Here is a 19,680-nt window from a genome sequence, read left to right as displayed (position 1 = left end):
AATTTCAAATCATGAGTCTCTTGAGAATCTGTAAGAAAACATTTTAAATGCTTCAGCTCTGTGCTATCCAATTATAACAATGCTAAATTTAGTGAGATTTTGGTTTGTCCTCATCTGCACAATAATGATAATCTCTAATTTGGACTTTGCATCATAAGCATTGTTATAAAATTGTCTTTTAACATTGCTTAGAAAAAGCAAAAATAACCTTAATTCTTGCAAATCTGAACAACAATATGCAGCTGAAAGAGAAGAAAAGGCTCATTGCGTAATAACTCAGTAGAACAGTGACTATCCCCACAGCTTCCTTCCATGGAGTTACCCAGCCCTAAAATTAATTCCACTTTTTTCAAAAACAGTAATCCCCAGTAAAACTTTCATGAGTTCTTTAGTATAGTCCACACCAGGAACAGAGAGAGTAGGTGAGGCATTTAACAAATTAGAAATGTACAGGTCACATTTATAATACCATCAAATCATTAGAACTTTTGGCTATATTGGGCTTACTTAATCACCTTTATCACTTAATACAGAGATCCTCCTTGTAGCAAAAATGTGAGCCAAAAGTTATAAACTGCATTTATGTGAAACCCAGGGAAGCTAGTGAGCCCTGGTCCAATAACCAAGTTACTCTTCTTGTCATGAATGCTTTATGCATGTACACACATGCACATCATGCATACACACCCTATGTAGTCAGACTTTCCTATCAATTTCCAAGATGTCATCAATTCATTCTCTCACCTAAAACAAAATTGCTTTCCAGATTCAATCAATAGTATATTTTAACCTCCTTTCTCCCCCTGTCTCTTATGCTACATCCAAATCTTCATTAATTTGGCCCTTTCTGTCTTCAGAGCATAAACATTAATCTTATTTGGAACCAAGGTACATAGTAAGAATTTGAGAGCTACACATTAATATCTCAAGTAGTTACAGAGAAAATTTGTGTTGTGAAAGATGAAATAGAAAGCTAGTTAAGCATAAACTCAACATAATAAGTTATCCTAATGTTTCTGGTTGAACAGAATATTTTTGGTAAGTCTTCTTTTCTGTTTTTTTTTTTCCTCCCAGGCATATTAAATTATCAAGCATAAATGCTGTCTGTCTTCATGTTCCTTTTAAGTTTCCATTTTTCTCTGTATCTGATATCATCATAGGTACAGGCATGTCACGGGTGTTTCAAAACTTGATCCCAGTTCATGAAAGGGTCTCTAATAATTGCCTTGAACATTTAGTAACCTAACATTTACTATTTGCTGAAATGTCCTTTTCTAGAGTACTTCTTCTATGTAAGAAGCTTTAAAATTCTCCTATAGACTTTAAACACATGCTCATTAATATGACCATTTAATTTGATTGAATATGAACCATAAACTTAAAAATAACATAAAAAGGATTTTTATTGCCTAACTGCAAGTACTGCATAAGTAATATAAATAAGGACCATCATTCTTAGTCTTTCACAATCAAGCAGATTCTTTGGAGGTTACTTCCAAGGGCAGAAGTCACTAGTTTAGGGTATAGTTCTAAGTTTATCCAGTATAACCTCATCCATTAGTCCACTGCATATCTACTGCACTTTGCCTATGGTGACAGGCACTGGGTAAATGCTGCAGATGCAACAGTGAGCAAAATGGAAAAAGTCCCTTCCTTTCACAGAACTACAATCTGTGCAGAAGAATGACATTGATCAAATATTTGCCCTTTCGAATATATAATTACAAACTGAGATCAGTGTTGTCAAGAAAAAGAGTGAGATTCCATGAGAAGTTATTATAAGTAATTTGACTCGGGTTGGGGGGCCAATAAAAGCTTTCCTGAGAAAGTGACACTTAAGTAAAATTCTAAAAGTTGACTGGATGCTAATTAGGCACAGGAATTAAGTTAGATGGTGTATAAGAAGGTAAGAGAATGACTTCAAAATTAAAGGGAAGGCATGTAAAAAGGTCCCATGATAAGAGGCATATTAGTTTCCTATTGGTGCTGTAACATATTACTGCAAATTTAGTGCCTTAAGACAACACAGGTTTATTATCATACACAGTTCTCGAGGTCAGAAGTCTGAAATGGGCCATGGAGCTAAAATCACAGTGTTCCTTCTAAAGACTAAAGGAAGAATCTGTTTCCTTGCCTTGTCCAACTTCTACATGCTGCCACATTCCTTGGCTTATGGCCTCCTTCATCCATTTTCAAAGCCAGCATAAGCCAGCCATTTGTGTGTGTGTGTGAAGCTATCTCTTCAGTTCTCTCTCTTCTGCTTTTCTGTTTTACCTACAGCCCTTCAGCCACTCCAAACAACCCAAGACAATCTGTATATCACTAAATCCTTAATTAATCACATTTGCAAAATCCTGTTTAGTATGTAAGGTACCATATTCACCAGTTTCAAGGATTAGAACTGTGGACATCTTTAAGGAGCCATTATTATGCTCACCATAACAGAGATCATGTCTCATTTACAGTTGAATAAAGGTCAGGGTCCTGAGTGCATAAAGTGAAAAAAGTGGTATTGAATGAGGCTGGAAAGGTGGGCAAAGACCACATTACTTATAACATCATAAATCATGTTGAGAGTTTTGATCTTTAATCTAAGAACACTGGGAAGCTATAAAAGGGGTGACAGATTTGATTTGATATTTTAAAATATCCTTCTGGCTACTGAGTAAAAATATATATTTTAAAATACAAAGGTTCAGGAAAAAGATGATGGTGGCACCAAAAACAGAAGATTAAGATTATTATTCAAATTATTGAAGTCATTTCAGATGTTCCACTTTCTAATTAGGTGATTCTATGGCTTTGGTTAAATATCTGCCAGGTAGTTCTATGGGGGAGATTAAATGTTATGATGCACGACATGTCACATATACAGGAACAGTACCTGGCATGCAAGATAAATAGTCTTTGTATTATTATATTGCTTTTATTATTACTATGCACAACTCTATGATAGTAAATAAGAAAACATACATTATATGACTTGATAAAAAAGTAAGAACTGATTATACCTAAATAAATTTCTATTTTATGGAAAAATAAAACATGAAATTCAAGAAGCAGAAAACCAGAATAGATTAAGAAGGCTTGTGAACATTGAGTGAGGGCAGAGAATTTGAAAATGAGGTAATAGAGGGTACAGGATCCAACTCATGCTGGACTCTTGAGGCTATTGTAAGAATTTTGGCTTTTACTGTAAATAAAATGGGAAACTTTTTGAGTTTTAGTACCATGGTCTAACTTTGGTGTTAGCACTGGCTGATATTTTGAAAATAGGCAGATTGTAAGGGTAAGCATAGTGAGGAGAATGGTGTTTTATTCCCTGGACTTGGTAGGTGTCTCTCCTAAGGGCCTCCACAACATCCTGCCTTTACTACACACTGAGCTTTTGTCACACTACATTATAATTTCCTGTAATTATTCACCTCCTCCTTTAAATTGGACATTTCTTGAGAGGAGAAATCAAGTTTACCTTCTCACACTGTATTTCCAGAAATTAGCATAGTGCTTGACATACAATAACTGCTGAATACAAGCTGGTAGAATTAAATTAGTAAGATCAGTACTTACCTTCTGGCTACAGAAATGTTACTAGTATGAAAGTGAGAGTCTATTGTGATTATCTCTGCCACTAGTACCACACATACATTTATTTTATTAGGTTTATCTTTCTATGTAATCATTTGTTATTTTCAAGCATTAACTAGTTGGTGTGTCTCACGGTTCTGATTTAAGTAGAGGGGAAAGAAGAAGGAAATGAACATTTATATGTAATAACCAAGCATGACTTCCATATCATAGTTCACTTAAGCATTTAACTCTCTCCACAAACCTGGGGGAAAAAGTATAATTAGCTCCATTTTACAAGATTTGGGACTTCCGGCCAAGATGGAGGCATAGACAGACATGCTGCATCTCCCTCCACAACTAAGAAGGAATACAACTACCTCAAAACTAGAAACAACCAGAAGTTCCAGCAAATCAAACTGCATGGAAGTCCAGCAAACAAAGATATAAAGAAGAAATACTCATCCAAACAGGTAGGAGGGGCAGAGCTGGGGCGGAGAGGACATGGTGTGGTGGCAGCAGCTGCAGCGGCAGCAGCAGGCTGGCAGAAAGGGCAGTCACATGTTTTAAAGTCAGGAGAGACACCTGGGGAGCATTCCCAGCTCCTCACAGGACCTAGCAGCTCACAGTCCCAGCACGGGGGAAAAATCAAGCCTCATTGCTTCTGACTGGGCAGACCAGTGGGGGTTGGGGTGGTGGCAGAAACTGCCAGTCTCTCAGCAGAGTCCGCCTGTTTAAAGGGCCACCACAGTCCTAGAATGTCCGCAGACCCACCCACTCTGGGAACGATGGCCAGGGCAGCAGCTAGAGGGGTGCCAGTCTGGTGCAGAAGTGGGAGAGGTGCCTGGAAAAGGGGCAATTGCTGGGCAGGCGGCATTGTTCCCTCTCGGACCCCTCCCCCACATACAGCGCCACTATGTGGTGAAACAGGTCGCCCTGTACTGACGAATCCCTAAGGCTCCATCCCTTACAACGTAACAGGAGTGACAGCTCTACTTGGGACATGAAGGCAAACAAACACAGGAGCCTGTCAGAATGAGGAGACAGAGAAGTATGGCCCAAAAGGGGGAATGGATCAAGGTTCCAGTGGGAGAAATAAGTGATGAGGAGATAGCAAACCTAACAGATGAGGAAATAGACAACCTAACAGACACAGAATTCAAAACACTGGTGATAAAGATGCTCACAGGCTTGACAGATATGCTTGAGTATGGCAAACACATAAGAGAAGAAGTAAAGGCTATGCTAAGTGAAACAAAGAAAAATCCACATAAAACCAATGGTGAAGGGAAGGAAACCAGGGTTCAAATCAATGATTTGGAACATAAGGAAGAAAAAAACAGTCAACCCGTGCAGAATGAGGAAGCAAGAATTGAAAAAAATGAGAAAAACTTCCCAAGTTTGGTGAAGGAGATGGACATACAGGTCTGAGAAGGAAGGAGGGTCCCAGGCGAACTGAACCCAGAGGGGACCACACCAGTACACATCATGATTGAGATGTCAAAGGTGAAATATAAAGATAGAGTCCTGGGGGCAGCAAGAGAGAGGCGGAGAGTTGCCTATAGGGGGGTGCCTATAGGACTATCAGCTGATTTCTCAGAGGATACTTCGCAGGCAGGAAGGGACTGTCAAGCAGTATTCAATGTGATGAAAGGCAACCTGCAACCAGGACTACTCTATCCAGCAATGAAGGAAGGAAGGGCAGATGAAGTGCATTCCAGACAAGGTAAAGCTAAAGGAGTTCATCATCACCAAGCCATTATTATATGAAGTGTCAAAGGGACTTACTTAAGAAAGAGAAGATCAAAATTATGAACATTAAAATGACAACAAACTCACAACTATCAACAACTGAATCTAAAAAATAAGAACAAAATCCAATGAAGCAAACCAGAACAGGAACAGAATCATAGGTATGGGGGTCATTTGGAGGGTTATCAGCTGAGAGGGAGGAGGGTGAGAAATTGGGGATATGGTGCAGAGATTAAGAAGCATAATTGATTGGTACAAAATAGACAGAGGAAGTTAAGAATAACACAGGAAAGGGTGAAGGCAAAGAACTTATATGCACAGGCCATGGACATAAACTAAGGGGGGTGGGATTGCTGGAGGGAAGGGGTGTACTGGGCAGAGGGGAGCAAAGGGGGAAAAATTGGAACTAATGTAACAACATAATCAATAAAATATACTTAAAAAAATAATTAGCTCCATTTTACAAGAGTAAACCACAGTTTAGAAATGCTAAGTAACTTATCTAAGGCTACCCAAAAGGTAAAGCCAGGGTTTAAATATCTGTAAAGCCCTTGTTTATATATATAAAATAAATAGATAGTTTAAAAATACAAATATGTTCCTTACCGGAAAGTACAGAAGCAGAGACCCAAAAAGGATTGTTTCCAACAGGATAAGGCCTGATGCCCTGATGCTCTAAAAAACAAAATGAAAATGTCATTGTTAAGCTTACATTCTAGGCATGGAAGAATTTATGCTATTGTGACAAGGCCTCAACCAATAGAACAGCATTCTGTGAAGGAAGATAAATGAAAACTGGCTAATATGTAGACAGGAGAATTCAACTAAAACATGTGAAAAGACTGACTACAAAGGCGATGGCAAACTCAATAATATTGCCAGTGCCTTCATGGAATTTTATTCTCTAAAATTTGAATCACTGAACAGACTAAGCATCTGAGAACACTACCTAGAAAATCCTTTCAATCCAACCAATTTACAGACACAGAAGATTTTGCCTGTATTTCTGAAACATCAGCTACAAGTGTATATTGAATCCTATCCCTGAGCCATTTCACAAATATCTGCATGATGGCTTGAGTGGATAAAACAAACATATGCATCCCAGTAATAAAATATAGTCCCAAACTCACTAACAGAGCTCCACGATGTAAATAATAGAAATCACATTAAATAACAGAGGAATCTCACCTTGTAAACATGCTTAAATTATTCTCAACTCAAAATTCAAAAGGATATGTTGATTTTCAAATAAATTTCCTGAATATTTAAATTTGCTAAGATATTTTGTTAGGCTCAAAATAGCATTATCGCCCCCCCCCCCCAAAAAAAATACTTAGAGCTGTGGCAAGAAATAAAAAAAGAAAGAATCAATTTTATCTCCTAATAATACATTTTATTTTGATTAGTTTAAACATCAATATAGAGTAAACATACTGATCAAGAATACAAACATAAAAACAGGTCATTCAAGAGTCCCTGTGTTTTCACTAAATGCGACATAAAATATATATACCAATTACACTTGGTGCAAATACAATATCTTAACAGGAAAATAATTTGAAGTAGTAGCCATTGGTTCAACTACAAAAGAAGCAGAAAAGCCAAACCACAAAAGTCCATTACTTAAGAAGAAATATCAGCTAACTGGATAACAAGAGAAAGAAAATTCTATTCCTTTTCCAAAATCCTTGTGACACATTGTTAGATACATGAGAAATACTTTATGTCATCCCTCAAACGAACTCAGGGCTTTCATTAATTTAAGAATTTGGGGATGGAGAAACAAGTTTAGTTAGTGAACAGCCTAGAATATTCGAGTGACTTCTCACTATTTGTCATTATTTTAGCTGGTAGATGCATTGACTGAAAAGATCATTTCTATCAGCAAGCCTTGAAATGGGTTCTCTGCTGGCAGAATTCCCAAGATGGCAAATTCTATTCATGCCTAATTATGACTAATCTATGGTTTATTTCTTAAACTTTCCAAGAAAATGACACTGAGAGTGAGTGTCCAAAGTATTACAGAAGATTGCCTATAAAACAATCTGTAATGTCTGAAAAAAGGGTTTTGAAAAGAAGCTGCAAGTCTTTATGGAAATAGCAGACTTCGGAGTTAACTTCATCTCCGTTTTCATAATAAAAGGGAAAAAAAAAAAACACTTAGAGTTAGGCTTTTTGAATTTCAATGGCCTCACCCATAAAATGGGTTTCCTAATCTTTACCTTATTAAATCTGACAGGTTTAATGAAATATAAAGTATACAAAATGGCAATCATTGTGCCAGATACTTAATAAGCAGGTGTGTATTATTCAAGGTAGAAAACAGAACCAGGATGAAAAATTTGAAAACCACAGGGGTATAAATAAGTAGTAAAATTTTTAATGCTGGAATCCAAAATGACCCTGGAGGCCTAGAGGAATGAAATGCCTTGGGATAGGGAACTCAGAAGTGCTTTCTTTAGGGCCAGTACGTTCTTAGCTGTGTTACAACTATCAACACCACATAACAACTGGGGTAGTGGTGCATGCTTTTATGTATTTTCAAAGCAAATAACCTGCCTCCTTTTCATTTGTAAATGTTGAGCAATCTTCTTAACATTTCATTGCCTTGTTCCTGGCTGGGCAGAAGAGCCCATAATTTCAAATTGTAAATTGAAACTCCTCTAAGTGGTTCCATAATCAAATGTAAGGCCTATTAAAAACGTGGAATTTTCCTTTCAAAATATTCTTGGGCAGAGCCGGCTTTGTGACCTCATAGAATGAGCAGATACCTAATAGGTAAGACTTTCTTTAGGGATAAAGAAAAATCCTCATGCTTCCTGAAGTATTTCCCCATTTTCTTATTGGTACTGGAAGTTCTTTTAATGAGAACAAAGCCTTTTATTTTGTACTTGGTGCCAAGTATAAATATGTAACTAATACACTGACTTTGTTTCAAAGTGAAGAACAGGAATCCTTTCCTTACAATTGTAGTTATATGATAGGAAGTAGAGAGGAGGCACTAAGTGTGTATGGGAGAGATGAAGGAGACAAAAACCAAAATAATAGAGGCATCTCCTTTGCAGTTTTGTCTGAGATAGAAGTGCTATGGAACTCTTTTTAACTAGAGTTGCTTACTAGAAAACTTGAAAAACTTTCTTTAAGATTAGCAATACTATACAGTGTGAGGGTGAAGCCCACCAATTCCAAAGGCTTGCCATTCCAAACAAAATCCTGCCATGAGGCAGCTAACCTCCCCCTGCCCCTAGCTGCCCTAGACTCAGAAGTCTATCAGGAGATGGCAACTGTCCAACCACCAACATGATGGCTGTACAAGTGGGCAACTTAGCCTATCCTGTACTGCTTACGTATTCTAAGCTTCAGAACTCCTTAAAAATTCACTCTGCCCCGATCCCAGCCCACCACATCATATACTCAATAAACCATCTTGTTCAGCATTTGGTTGCTGGCTTTTTCTACCTCCACTGACCCCCAAAACCTAACATACAGTATTATACTATTTATATAAAACACATACACACAAATCAACACCATAATTTTCTTTAGAAATATACAAATATAACAATAAAGGTTTGGAGGATACATATCAAGCTGATAACCACATTTTTTTTCCTAGAGAAGTGAATAGATTTGGAAATATTCTATATATAATTTAATTTCTTTTGAGATGTAATCATACATTGCTGTGTAATACAATTTTAATAATTAAATAATAAAATTAAAGAAAACTCATCTAAGATGTGTCAACTGGACTAGAAAATTCTACATTAGGTATCACAATATCAAAAGAGTCTAAGCAAAATCCTTCCTAACTAATATCTATTTAATAAGTTTTTATTCAGTATGAAGTACATGTATAAAATTATCAAACAGTATATTTATAATACCTACAGGTGAATAGAAAACTAAGGGAGTTACCTTTCAGTCTAACTCTCTAGTTTAGAATCCATAAAGCCTAATAAATATAATTCCATAAGCACAATTCCAAAACAGAGGTGAAGAGATTCTACCTCCATTTCACATTCCCCATTTCTTAAACTTTCAGAATTGACTCACGAAGATATATAATAGTCAGATAAACTTGTGAACCAAATAAATGGATTAATCTTATTATACTAATTTTATCAAATTATGTCAAAGTCAATTTCTAAATTCTATGATCTTTGGATGCAAAGTGTAGAGGCAGGCGTAAGATGAAGCACAGCTAAAACAAAAGGATTTGTCTAGGGACGTAAGTGTCCAGAGGAAGCTAAGTCAACAGAAGTAATAAAATGATAAGAATGCTGAAGTTTAATTTTTTAAACAATTAAATTTGTTTCTTATTATTTCCTTGATTCTACATGGACTAACTACTTCATTCATTTTTTTAATGTTTTTAACCACTGAGGAAATTAATGTATATCTTGCTAAAACAGCGCAGCTATTTTGGATCATAGTCAATTTCTTCAGTCTTGTAACTATTAAAATTTATTTCTATTACAAAGGAATCTTTGAGCGTGAAGGCATTTTTTACATAGCTGAACCTCAGAATGTGTCGTAAAAATATAAGCAAGCAACAGAGTAAGATTCTGAAAGGAATGAACTAGAATGGGTTTGGATGATTAACTAAGACTCTATAAATCTTTACGAAAACAGGAGACCAGACTCATGAGCTATAATTTTGTTTTAATTCTTCTATTTCTATAAAGGAATCCATGAATAGAAAAATTACAAATGAAATTTGACAGACACCTGATTAAATAACTTCACAATAATAAATTGGAAGCAAGATGTAAAGGTGGTCCTGAAGAGAATCCTAACACTGAGAGGTAGGATGATATTATTTCTCAATAATTTTATTTACAATTATCTAAATAGAAAAATAAGTTTATCCAAAAATAAAGTTCAGAGTGACTTACACATAGTTTTATATTCTTTAAAACAATACAGCACACTAAATAAAGAGATAATTAAATTTTACACATGTGAACTTAGAAATAACAAGTCATTCATTATTAATATTACTTGCCATTTACTGCTGGACAAAAACTTCTCATGGTTGCTTTTGCAGAATTTACATGAGATGCTTGCGTCTCAGATAATGTGAACACAAAGATGTTCACATGAGTGTCTCGTCTTTCAAAAGTTCAGTGCCTGATTTTATGGCTCAAAGTTGCTGACTCTCACTGCAGCTTCAGAGGTGCAGAATAACTTAGATACATAAGAGGGAAGCTTTTGGACAACCTTTACTTAACCAAGCCATCCTTTGTGCTTATGCCCAAAATGATTTAATACTGAAGCACTTCCTATCAGACTTCTTCCCATCTCTCAGCTCCTTTCCTCTGTGAAGATGTGACTAGAATGCATTCCTAAAATGGGGATGATCATGTCCTTATTTGTTCTCATTTTTCCCATGACTTCTTTACAAAAATATGCAAGAATAGCTGCTACTTCTATGTAATCTATTTAAAACTTTCAATTCTCTTTTTCTTTCAATAATACAATAGTAAATGGAGTAATTCATATTTCGCTTAATGCAGAGAAATTCCTAAGTGTCAAAATATATAAGTAGGTGAACAAAACATACTAATATATTACAGATGGGATCTTGCCTTGGGAAGAATTATTGTACATTCTTAAATAAAGTGGCATGAAATTACATAAACTATGCCCTTTGCTTAGATTTCTATTATTGATTAAAAGCTATTAAGACTAATTGATGTATTTTCAAGTAAAAATATCACTGAAATAATAAATTCCACCTCTTGAAAAAACTCCTAAAGGAATGATAATAATTAAAAGATAAAATATTAAATATTTTAAAACTTGACATTAAAGAGGTAAAATACTTTGCATACTTTTTTCAAAAATCACTCTTTGTTATACTTGAGATAAACTCAAATATCATTTAGTTTAACATCAATCATTTTTTTAAATACAAATGTACTTTATACTTGGAGAAATTCAAGAGACTTCACAAATCATTGCTAGGTTTTAACTGATTGCTAAGTAGCAACATATCTAAACAAACTTCCTTTATATTTTGAACATTATCTAGTCTCAAATATTTTTCTTTTTAAATTTGGTATGTTAAAAACTGTGATCCGCAAAGTAGTTACTCTACAATACTACTGCTCACTCATATGCAATAGAACCCATCAAACATTACCTAGACAATGTTACCATCTCCTCAGTCTTCTTAGACAGGAAAAATATGTGAGAACAGAAACAGAATTGCTCAGAACTGTTAAGCTTATCTTTAACACATTGTCTTTTATAGTATGTTTGGGAGTATATGGAATAACTAGACAATCTGTAAAACAAAGAGACATTTCATACTCTGATATGTGGAGATAATATAAACATTTTAGGAATTGTTTATATGCTTTATTTTATATTACATATTTTAACACAAAAAACTCCTGCCATTTGCAACAACATGGATGGAACTAGAGAGAATTATGCTTAGTGAAATAAGCCAGGCAAAGAAAGAAAAATACCATATGATATCACCTAATACAGGAAACTAAAGAACAACACAAACAAAGGAACTAAATAGAACAAAGAGCAGAATAGCAGCAATAGGGGGGAGGGGAGAGGGAGAGAAGGGGGATAAGTAAGGGAAGGGATTAGTCAAAGAACCCGTATAAATGACTCATGGACATGGACAACGGGGAGGGATATGATTGCGGGAGAGGGGGTGGGTTGGGTGGGGGAGAGAAATTAGGGGAAAAGGGGACAACTGTAATTGAAAAACCAAAAAAAAAAAAAAAAAAAAAAAAGTTTCAACTCTAAAATGTGATCAGTATATCAGTGACTAATGAAGTGTAAGAGATGCCCCTATCTGCAAGAAGAGAAAGCCATTCAGAAATTTAAAACAGCAGTACTAAACTTGATAAGCAAAAAGCAAACAAAAAAAGTGGATTGTAAAAGGTCGTGGGGAAACACCGCTACTTAGATGCAAAGATGATGGAGACAGGAATTCAAAATTCAATCTCTAAAATCATATAAATATTTCTAGATTGTATGGAGTAAATTGAATTATTATTTTCCCCAAAATTGGGAGCATTAAGAAGAACCAATAAATAGGTTTCATTATGGGTTTTTATTATGGAATTTAGTCCACATGGAGTATATTATTCTTAAACATGTTTGACAAAGACAAAGTTTTAAAAAAGGGATGGCTATATTAACATCCTGCTTACATTAAAAAAAAAATCAAGTTCTTCTAGTTGTTTTAAAAGATTTTATTTATTTATTTTTAGAGAGGGTAATGGAGGGAGAAAGAGAGGGAGAGAAACATTGATGCCAGAGAGAAACATCTATCAGTTGCCACTCATCTGCGCCCTGGCCGGGACCAAACCCACCATCCAGGCTTGTGCCCTGACCAGGAAGGAATCCAACCAGCAACCTTTCACTTTGTGGAACAACGCCAATCAGCTGAGCCTCTCTGGTCAGGGCCCTGCTTACATTTTAATTGTCAATTCTAACCAATTGTTTCATTAAACTCTGCTATTTCAGTTAGTCTTACTGTTTATTAGCAAATCATAACATGTTTACAATTAAATAATTATCTTGATATTTTAGAGTTCCATGTCATATTATTAACATGGTTCAGGAAGCTTTTCAAATAATAAATTCGTAAGTTTTAATTAGGTGATAAATGCTAACCCTTCCAGAATTCAAAAAGGTCACACTAACTGAAGTATATTTTAATGTCCTTTTTCTTCTCTGTGTTGGTTCCTACTTAGTTACTCTCTGCTCTAAAACATATTATATGTTTTTTAATTGGATTGTTTGGTTTTTTGGTGTTGAGTTATGTAAGTTCCTTGTAAATTTTGGATATTAACCCTTTGTCATACTTATCAGAGAGTATGTTCTCCCATTCAATGGGTTATCTTTTTATTTAGTTGATGTTCCCTTTGTTGTGCAAAACTTTTTTAGTTTGATGTAGTTCCATTTGTTTATTTTTTTTTTTGTTCCCTTGTCTGAGAGGATATATCAGAAAAAATATTGCTATGAACAATGTCCAAGATTTTACAGCTTATGATTTTTTCTAGTATTTTTATGGTTTCAGATTTACCATTTAAGTCTTTAATCCATTTTTAATTTTTTCTTATATGTGGCATAAAAAGGTAGTCTAGTTTCATTTTTTTGGACATATCTGTCCAATTTTCCCAACACCATTTATTGAATAAACTGTCTTTAGCCCATTGTATGTGTTTGCTTCCTCTGTCAAATATTAATTGGCTATAAAGGCGTGGGTATATGAAGGAGAACCCAAAAATAACAGAATTATCTTCTGGAGGGCAGGTCCCTTGTAGTATAGTCTTCTTCCACTAGGTTAGTGTTCTAGAAACACATCTGTATTAGTGTACCAGCTGGCGTTGTTGTGAAAGGCTGTGTTTGGCTTCAGTTAATTTTTTTTGAAGATTCCTTCAATGTGTTTGCCCATTTAATGATGGATGATTTACAAGCATACCAGCCCACACCACACTGAGTGTTCAGCAGTTTTTGACCAAAAACAGCATGACCCCCATGTCCCACCCTTCTTAGTCATGTGATCTCATCCCCAGCAACTTTTCCTTTATTTCCCCAGATGAAAGAAGTCCCCAAAGGTAAAAGTTTTGCCAATGTGGAAGGGGTGAAACAAAAAAACAGCAGAAGCACTAACAGGCATCAAAATCGATGAGTTCAAAAACTGCTTTGAGCAGTGGAAAAATGTCTCAATAGGTATATTGCATCAAATGGAGAGTAGTTTGAAGGCAACTGAAGTTTAAACATGTAAGAATAAATATACAATTATTTATTAATAAATTCCATCTTTTGGTTCCCACTCATACTTCTGGGCTCTCTATTCTGTTCCATTCATCTATGTGTCTCTTTCTATTAAACACTTATCCATTGAGGACATACAGATGGTCAGTGGACATACAAAAAGATGCTCAACATCACTAATCATCAGAGAAATGAAAATTAAAACCACAATTATATATCACCTCACACTGATCAGAATGGCAATCATGAGTAAATCCACAAATAATAAGTGCTAGTGAGGATATGGAGAAAGGGGAACACTTTTGCCCTGTTGGTGGGAATGCAGATTGGTGCGGCCACTGTGGAAAGCAATATGAAGATACCTCAAAAAATTAAAAATGAAATGGCCATATGACCCAGTGATTACACTTCTGGAAACTTATCCAAAGAAACCTGAAATACTAATTGACTGGGAAGTGACATGAGAGAAATTTGGGGGGCTAATGGAAACATCTACCTCTTGATAGAGGTGTGGATTACATGGGTATATACATTTGTCAAGCTCACTACACTGTACAATTAAGATCAATGCTAATTCAAAGAACATATGCACCCCTGTGTTCATCACAGCATTATTTACAATTGCCAAGATATGGAAGCAGCCCAAGTGTCCATCAGTAGATGAGTGGATAAAACAGATATGGGGCATTTACACAATAGAATTCTACTTGGCCATAAAAAAGAAGAAAATTTTATCCTTCACAATGGATGGACCTGGAGAATGTTATGCTAAGAGAAATAAGCCAGTCAGAGAAAGACAAATACCATATGACTTCACTCATATATGGAATCTAAAGAACAAACTGAACTAACAAGCAAAATAGAAACAGACTCATACATAGAGACCAGGATGACAACTAAGGAGGGTGAGTTAGGGGGTGAAAGGATGGAACAAAAAGTAAAAGGGACTCATGGACATGGGCAACAGTATCGTGATTGCTTGGGGAAGAGGGTATAAGGGAACTAAATGGTAATGAAAAAAAATGCAATAAAAATAAATAAATAAAATAAAGTATAAAAAAATCAATGTATCTCACTGTATGTAAATTATACCCTCATAAAAATAAATAATATAGGATTTGAAAAACACACTAAGGTGGTTAAAGATAAAGATCAACAAACCTTTTACTACTCCACAAATATCATGAAGTTGGTGCCACCAATTTGTAGGACTTAACTACCACACAATGGTAAACTAGCAAAGATACCTGTATTACTTAATTTTCTGGCATTTCTACCATTTGCTTTCAATTTGCATATTCTATTACCTTACCCTCAAGTCAATGACATTTCCATACTTCTTATTTGTTTACATTTATCTGATCACTTTGCAAAGATGGAAAAAATTTTTACAAGCAGTGGAATGAGAAATTGACAGAAGGGGCAGAGTCTTCCCACCACACATGGGGTGGTAATTAAATATATAAGCTCTACAGTCTTTACAACTTGAGTTTTGCATATTGGTTCTGCCACTTACTGACTCTGTGTCTTTGGGAAAACTTCATTATATTAGTATTAATTTTAGTTTATTTTAAAGCTATCAAAAATTCAAGTTAAATCCAATTCTTCAATTACACACTGTTTACAGAAAAATGTACCTTAACTATATGACATATATGCCTGCTAATATTTCAAAGCACATAAAATTATTTTGAAAATACTGTTTAGAGATTTATTGTTAAATCCTGATTGTGTTCTCCTTTGGTATAAACAAATTTGCCATTTAATGAGTTCTTACATTCAATTCTGATATGAGTGAGTTTTTTTGCTAATACATTTCAACTGTGTTTAAATTTGAAATAACATTTTTTATGAGCTTTCACCTGGTAAGACTCTTCTTACTAGCCTCATATAATGCCTTTTTCCCAAAAGGACAGCATAAGTACAAGTAAAGTAACAAAAATCCCTATCCTATCTACCAATGTAAAATATCACTACAATTACAAAAATGTTTCTGATTGTCTTATGGCTGATATAGAAAAAAGTTGTACACATTTGCTGGTGAACATTCAAACCAATTCATATTAGAGTCTGTTGATATTGCCTAATTGTTACAACTGGTTTTCAGCAGACACATTTTTACAGTAACCAAATATAACAAGAAGATAGTCTAGCATATAGACAACAATATTGCATTATAATCATCAAACTTGTTAAGAGACTATAACTTAATTATACCAACCACTAAAAAGAAATAATTGATACAATGTGATAGAGGTACTAATTATCACTCCAATGGCAATATATCACTACATATTATAATATTATATACAAATGTATCAAATTAAAAATTGTACACTTTAAATATATAAAATGGTGTACATCAAAAACAGTTCAATAAAAAATACTCCAGAACTTGATTTGAGCAAGTCAATTTGGAAATAATTAAATAGAATGTTTTGGTTTATGTAATTAAAATCCCCATAATCACATATCAAGCCATTAACATTAGTGGGCCATATGCAGATAAAATATTAAAAGTTCTGAAATAGACAGAGCATAGGAGGCTGGAGAGATGAAGAAAATACCCTCCACTCCATCACACTCACCTCCCCAGGACATCTTTGCTTGCTGGTACCTCTACCTAGAATATTCTCCCTTCAGATGAATGATGTAGAATCTGGTGGTGCCATGTCTTACCAGACCTGGAAGCTGTGATTTTTCCCAAGAAGGTACCTCCAAAATGGTGGCCTAGGTAAACACAGTTTGCCTCCTTGCACAACCACATAAAAACTACAACTAAAAAAAAAAAAATCTCACTAAGAACTGGCAGAAATCAAGTTTAATGGAGGTCCTGCAACCACGAAATTAAAGAAGACACCACATTCATCCATATAGGTAGGAGGAGTAGAGATGCAGAAACATGGGAAGGGCTGGTTCCACACCCATGTGTGGCAGATAAAAAGCAAGAGGGATATTTTGGGGATGAGGGGTTCCAGCCCCACACCAAGCCCCCATGCTTAGGGTTCTAGTGCCAGAAAGATAAGTTCCCATGGCTTCTGGCTATAAAAACCAGCAGAGATTGAGTATCAGAAGAAACTGCTGGCTTCCCAGGCAGTTCCTCTCAAAGGGCCTGCACACAGACTTACTCAGACTCACTCCACTAAGCTCCAGCACTAGAGCAAGAGCTTGAAAGGTACCAGTGGCATACAGGAAGGAATTGAAGTGTCTGGCAAGAGGATGAGAGCTGGAGTACAGCTTTCTTCAAGACAGAACCACTGGCAGAGGCCATTGTTCCTCTTCTGAGCCCTCCCCCTACAAGCCACAGAGCATAGTGGGCACCATAACTGAGATTCCATCAACCTGGCTCACATTGCTTGCCCCACCCTGGTGATTCCCTGATACTCAGCCCCACCTAACTTACAGACCAACCCAAGTGGTTAACAATGGCTTTTCCATATGAATGACTTATCTTGGCACATGCTTCTGCTCTTCATAAATCTTCTCAAGCAACACCTTGCCCCTGTATCTTGTTAAGTAGCCCCATATCCAGTGCTAGCAGTAGCTGGCCTTGGTTTACAGCCTGACCTTGCTAGGGCACTGCCAAGCCCAGCACAAGAAGGACCCAGCTACATATTGCTTTATAGCTTATGTCAAGTGGCCCCAGAAAGAACAGAAGTGGGCACTAGAGCCCTTCTGAAGTAAGCCCTGCTCTGTGGAATGGGATCTTGCAGAGCTACTCCTCCACAGAGAGTGGAGGTTGGTAGTCAGTGGTTTCGACCAGTCCCTGCAGCTGACTGGCCTGGGTAAACAGCTCCCATTGACCTGCCAGAAGTAATCAAGGCTCAACTACAAGAGAAGGGTGTATTCAGACCACACAAAGGGCACACCTGAGTACCCAGCTTGAGTGAAAGGGGAAGACGTGCCTCTGAACCCCACAGGATACCTACTACATTAGTCCATGCTATCAAGACAGGGAGTCATAGCATCTCTACCTAATGCATAGAAACAAACAAAGAGAGGCTACCAAAATGAGGAGACAAAGAAATATGGCCCAATGAGAGAACAAAACTCTAGTAAAAGAACTAAACAAATGGAGATAAATAACCTTTCAGATGCAGAATTCAAAACACTGGTTATAAAGATGCTCAAGGAACTTAGTGAATTCCTCAACAATATTGAAAAAAAAAAAATCCAGCCAGAAATGAAGAATACACTAATTGAAATAAAAATAAATTACAGGGAATCAACATTAGAGTGGCTGAAGCTGAGAATCAAATCAATGATTTGGAACATAGGAAAGCAAACAACAACTAACCAGAACAGCAAGAAGAAAAAAAGAATCCAAAAAATGAGGATAGTACAAGGAGCCTCTGGGACAACTTCAAGTGTATCAACATTTGCATCATAGGGGTGCCAGAAGGAGAACAAAAAGAGCAAGAAACTGGAAATCTATTCGGAAACATAATAAAATAAAACTTCCCTGATTTGGTGAAGGAAAAAGACTTAAAAGTCCAGGAAACACAGAGAGTCCCAAACAAGATGGATGCAAAGAGGATCACGCCAAGATACCGTATAATTAAAATGCCAAAGTTTAAAGATAAAGAGAGAATCTTAAAAGCTGCAAGAGAAAAGTTAGTTACCTACAAGGGAGTTCCCATAAGCCTTTCAGCTGATTTCTCAAAAAGAAACTTTGCAGGTTAAAAGGGATTGGCAAGGAATATTCAAAATGATGAAAAGGAAGGACTTAAAACCAACATTACTTTATCCAGAAGATATCATTTAGAATCAGAGGGCAGATAAAGAGCTTCCAAGACAAGAAAAAGCTAAAGGAGCTCATCATCACCAAACCATTATTATATGAAATCTTAAAGGGACTTATTTAAGAAAAAATAAGATCAAAACTATGAACAATAAAATGGCAATAAATTCATATCTATCAGCAGCTGAATATAAAAAAACAAACTAAGCAAATAAGCAGAACAAAAACAGAATTACGGATATGGAGAATGGGTTGATGGCAGCTGGATGGAAGGAGGGATTCAGGGAATAGGTGAAAAGGTGAAGAAATTAAAAAGTACAAATAGGTAGTTGCAGAATAGTCAAGGTGATGTAAAGTACAATATAGGAAATGGAGAATTCAAAGAACTTATATGCATGGCCCATGGGCATGAACAAAGGTATAAGGATTACCTGAGGGAGCAGGGGAGGATGTGTCAAGGGGGGTGTAGGGGGGAAATATTGGGATAACTGTAATAGCATAATCAATAAAAAAATAACTTAAAAAATAAAAGTTCTGAAATGATATATATGAAAATGATAGACATTTTATGTCACTTTTCCTTGGACAAAGTATGAGTGGTGATAGAGTAAGGCAAGAGATATTCTTCTAAATAAAGGAATCACAGGTATTAAGTCCCTAGAGTGCTTGTGTCATGAAGTGACAGAAGAGTATGATTGAAGTGCCAAAATGAAGGGGAGAGGAATTGGTGTTGAAGTTGTACAGAGGGACAATGCCAATCACAGGTATTGTAAGTGTGGTTCAGGACTTCAATCTCTATCCTAAAGCAGTGAAAAGCTATCACAGTGTTTTTGAGTAAAAGGACTGGTTTTAAAATGATA

The 19,680-nt window shown here is 35.9% G+C and overlaps 1 protein-coding gene across 1 annotated transcript in view; it reads right to left on the bottom strand.

Moving 5' to 3' along the window:
• GPR158 (G protein-coupled receptor 158) overlaps nucleotides 1-19,680 on the bottom strand; it is a 366,690-nt gene that overhangs the window by 123,111 nt on the left and 223,899 nt on the right. Inside the window, exon 5 of the mRNA XM_090268046.1 lies at nucleotides 5,926-5,994. Coding sequence (XP_090124172.1) covers nucleotides 5,926-5,994 — 69 coding nt within the window. The remainder of the gene's footprint in view (nucleotides 1-5,925; nucleotides 5,995-19,680) is intronic.

The sequence above is a fragment of the Furipterus horrens genome, unplaced genomic scaffold, assembly GCF_987537825.1.
Source record: "Furipterus horrens unplaced genomic scaffold, mFurHor1.1.pri manual_scaffold_2, whole genome shotgun sequence".
Lineage (NCBI taxonomy): Eukaryota > Metazoa > Chordata > Mammalia > Chiroptera > Furipteridae > Furipterus > Furipterus horrens.
Note: the sequence above shows the minus strand (reverse complement) of the source record. Positions and strands in the feature narration are given on the sequence as shown.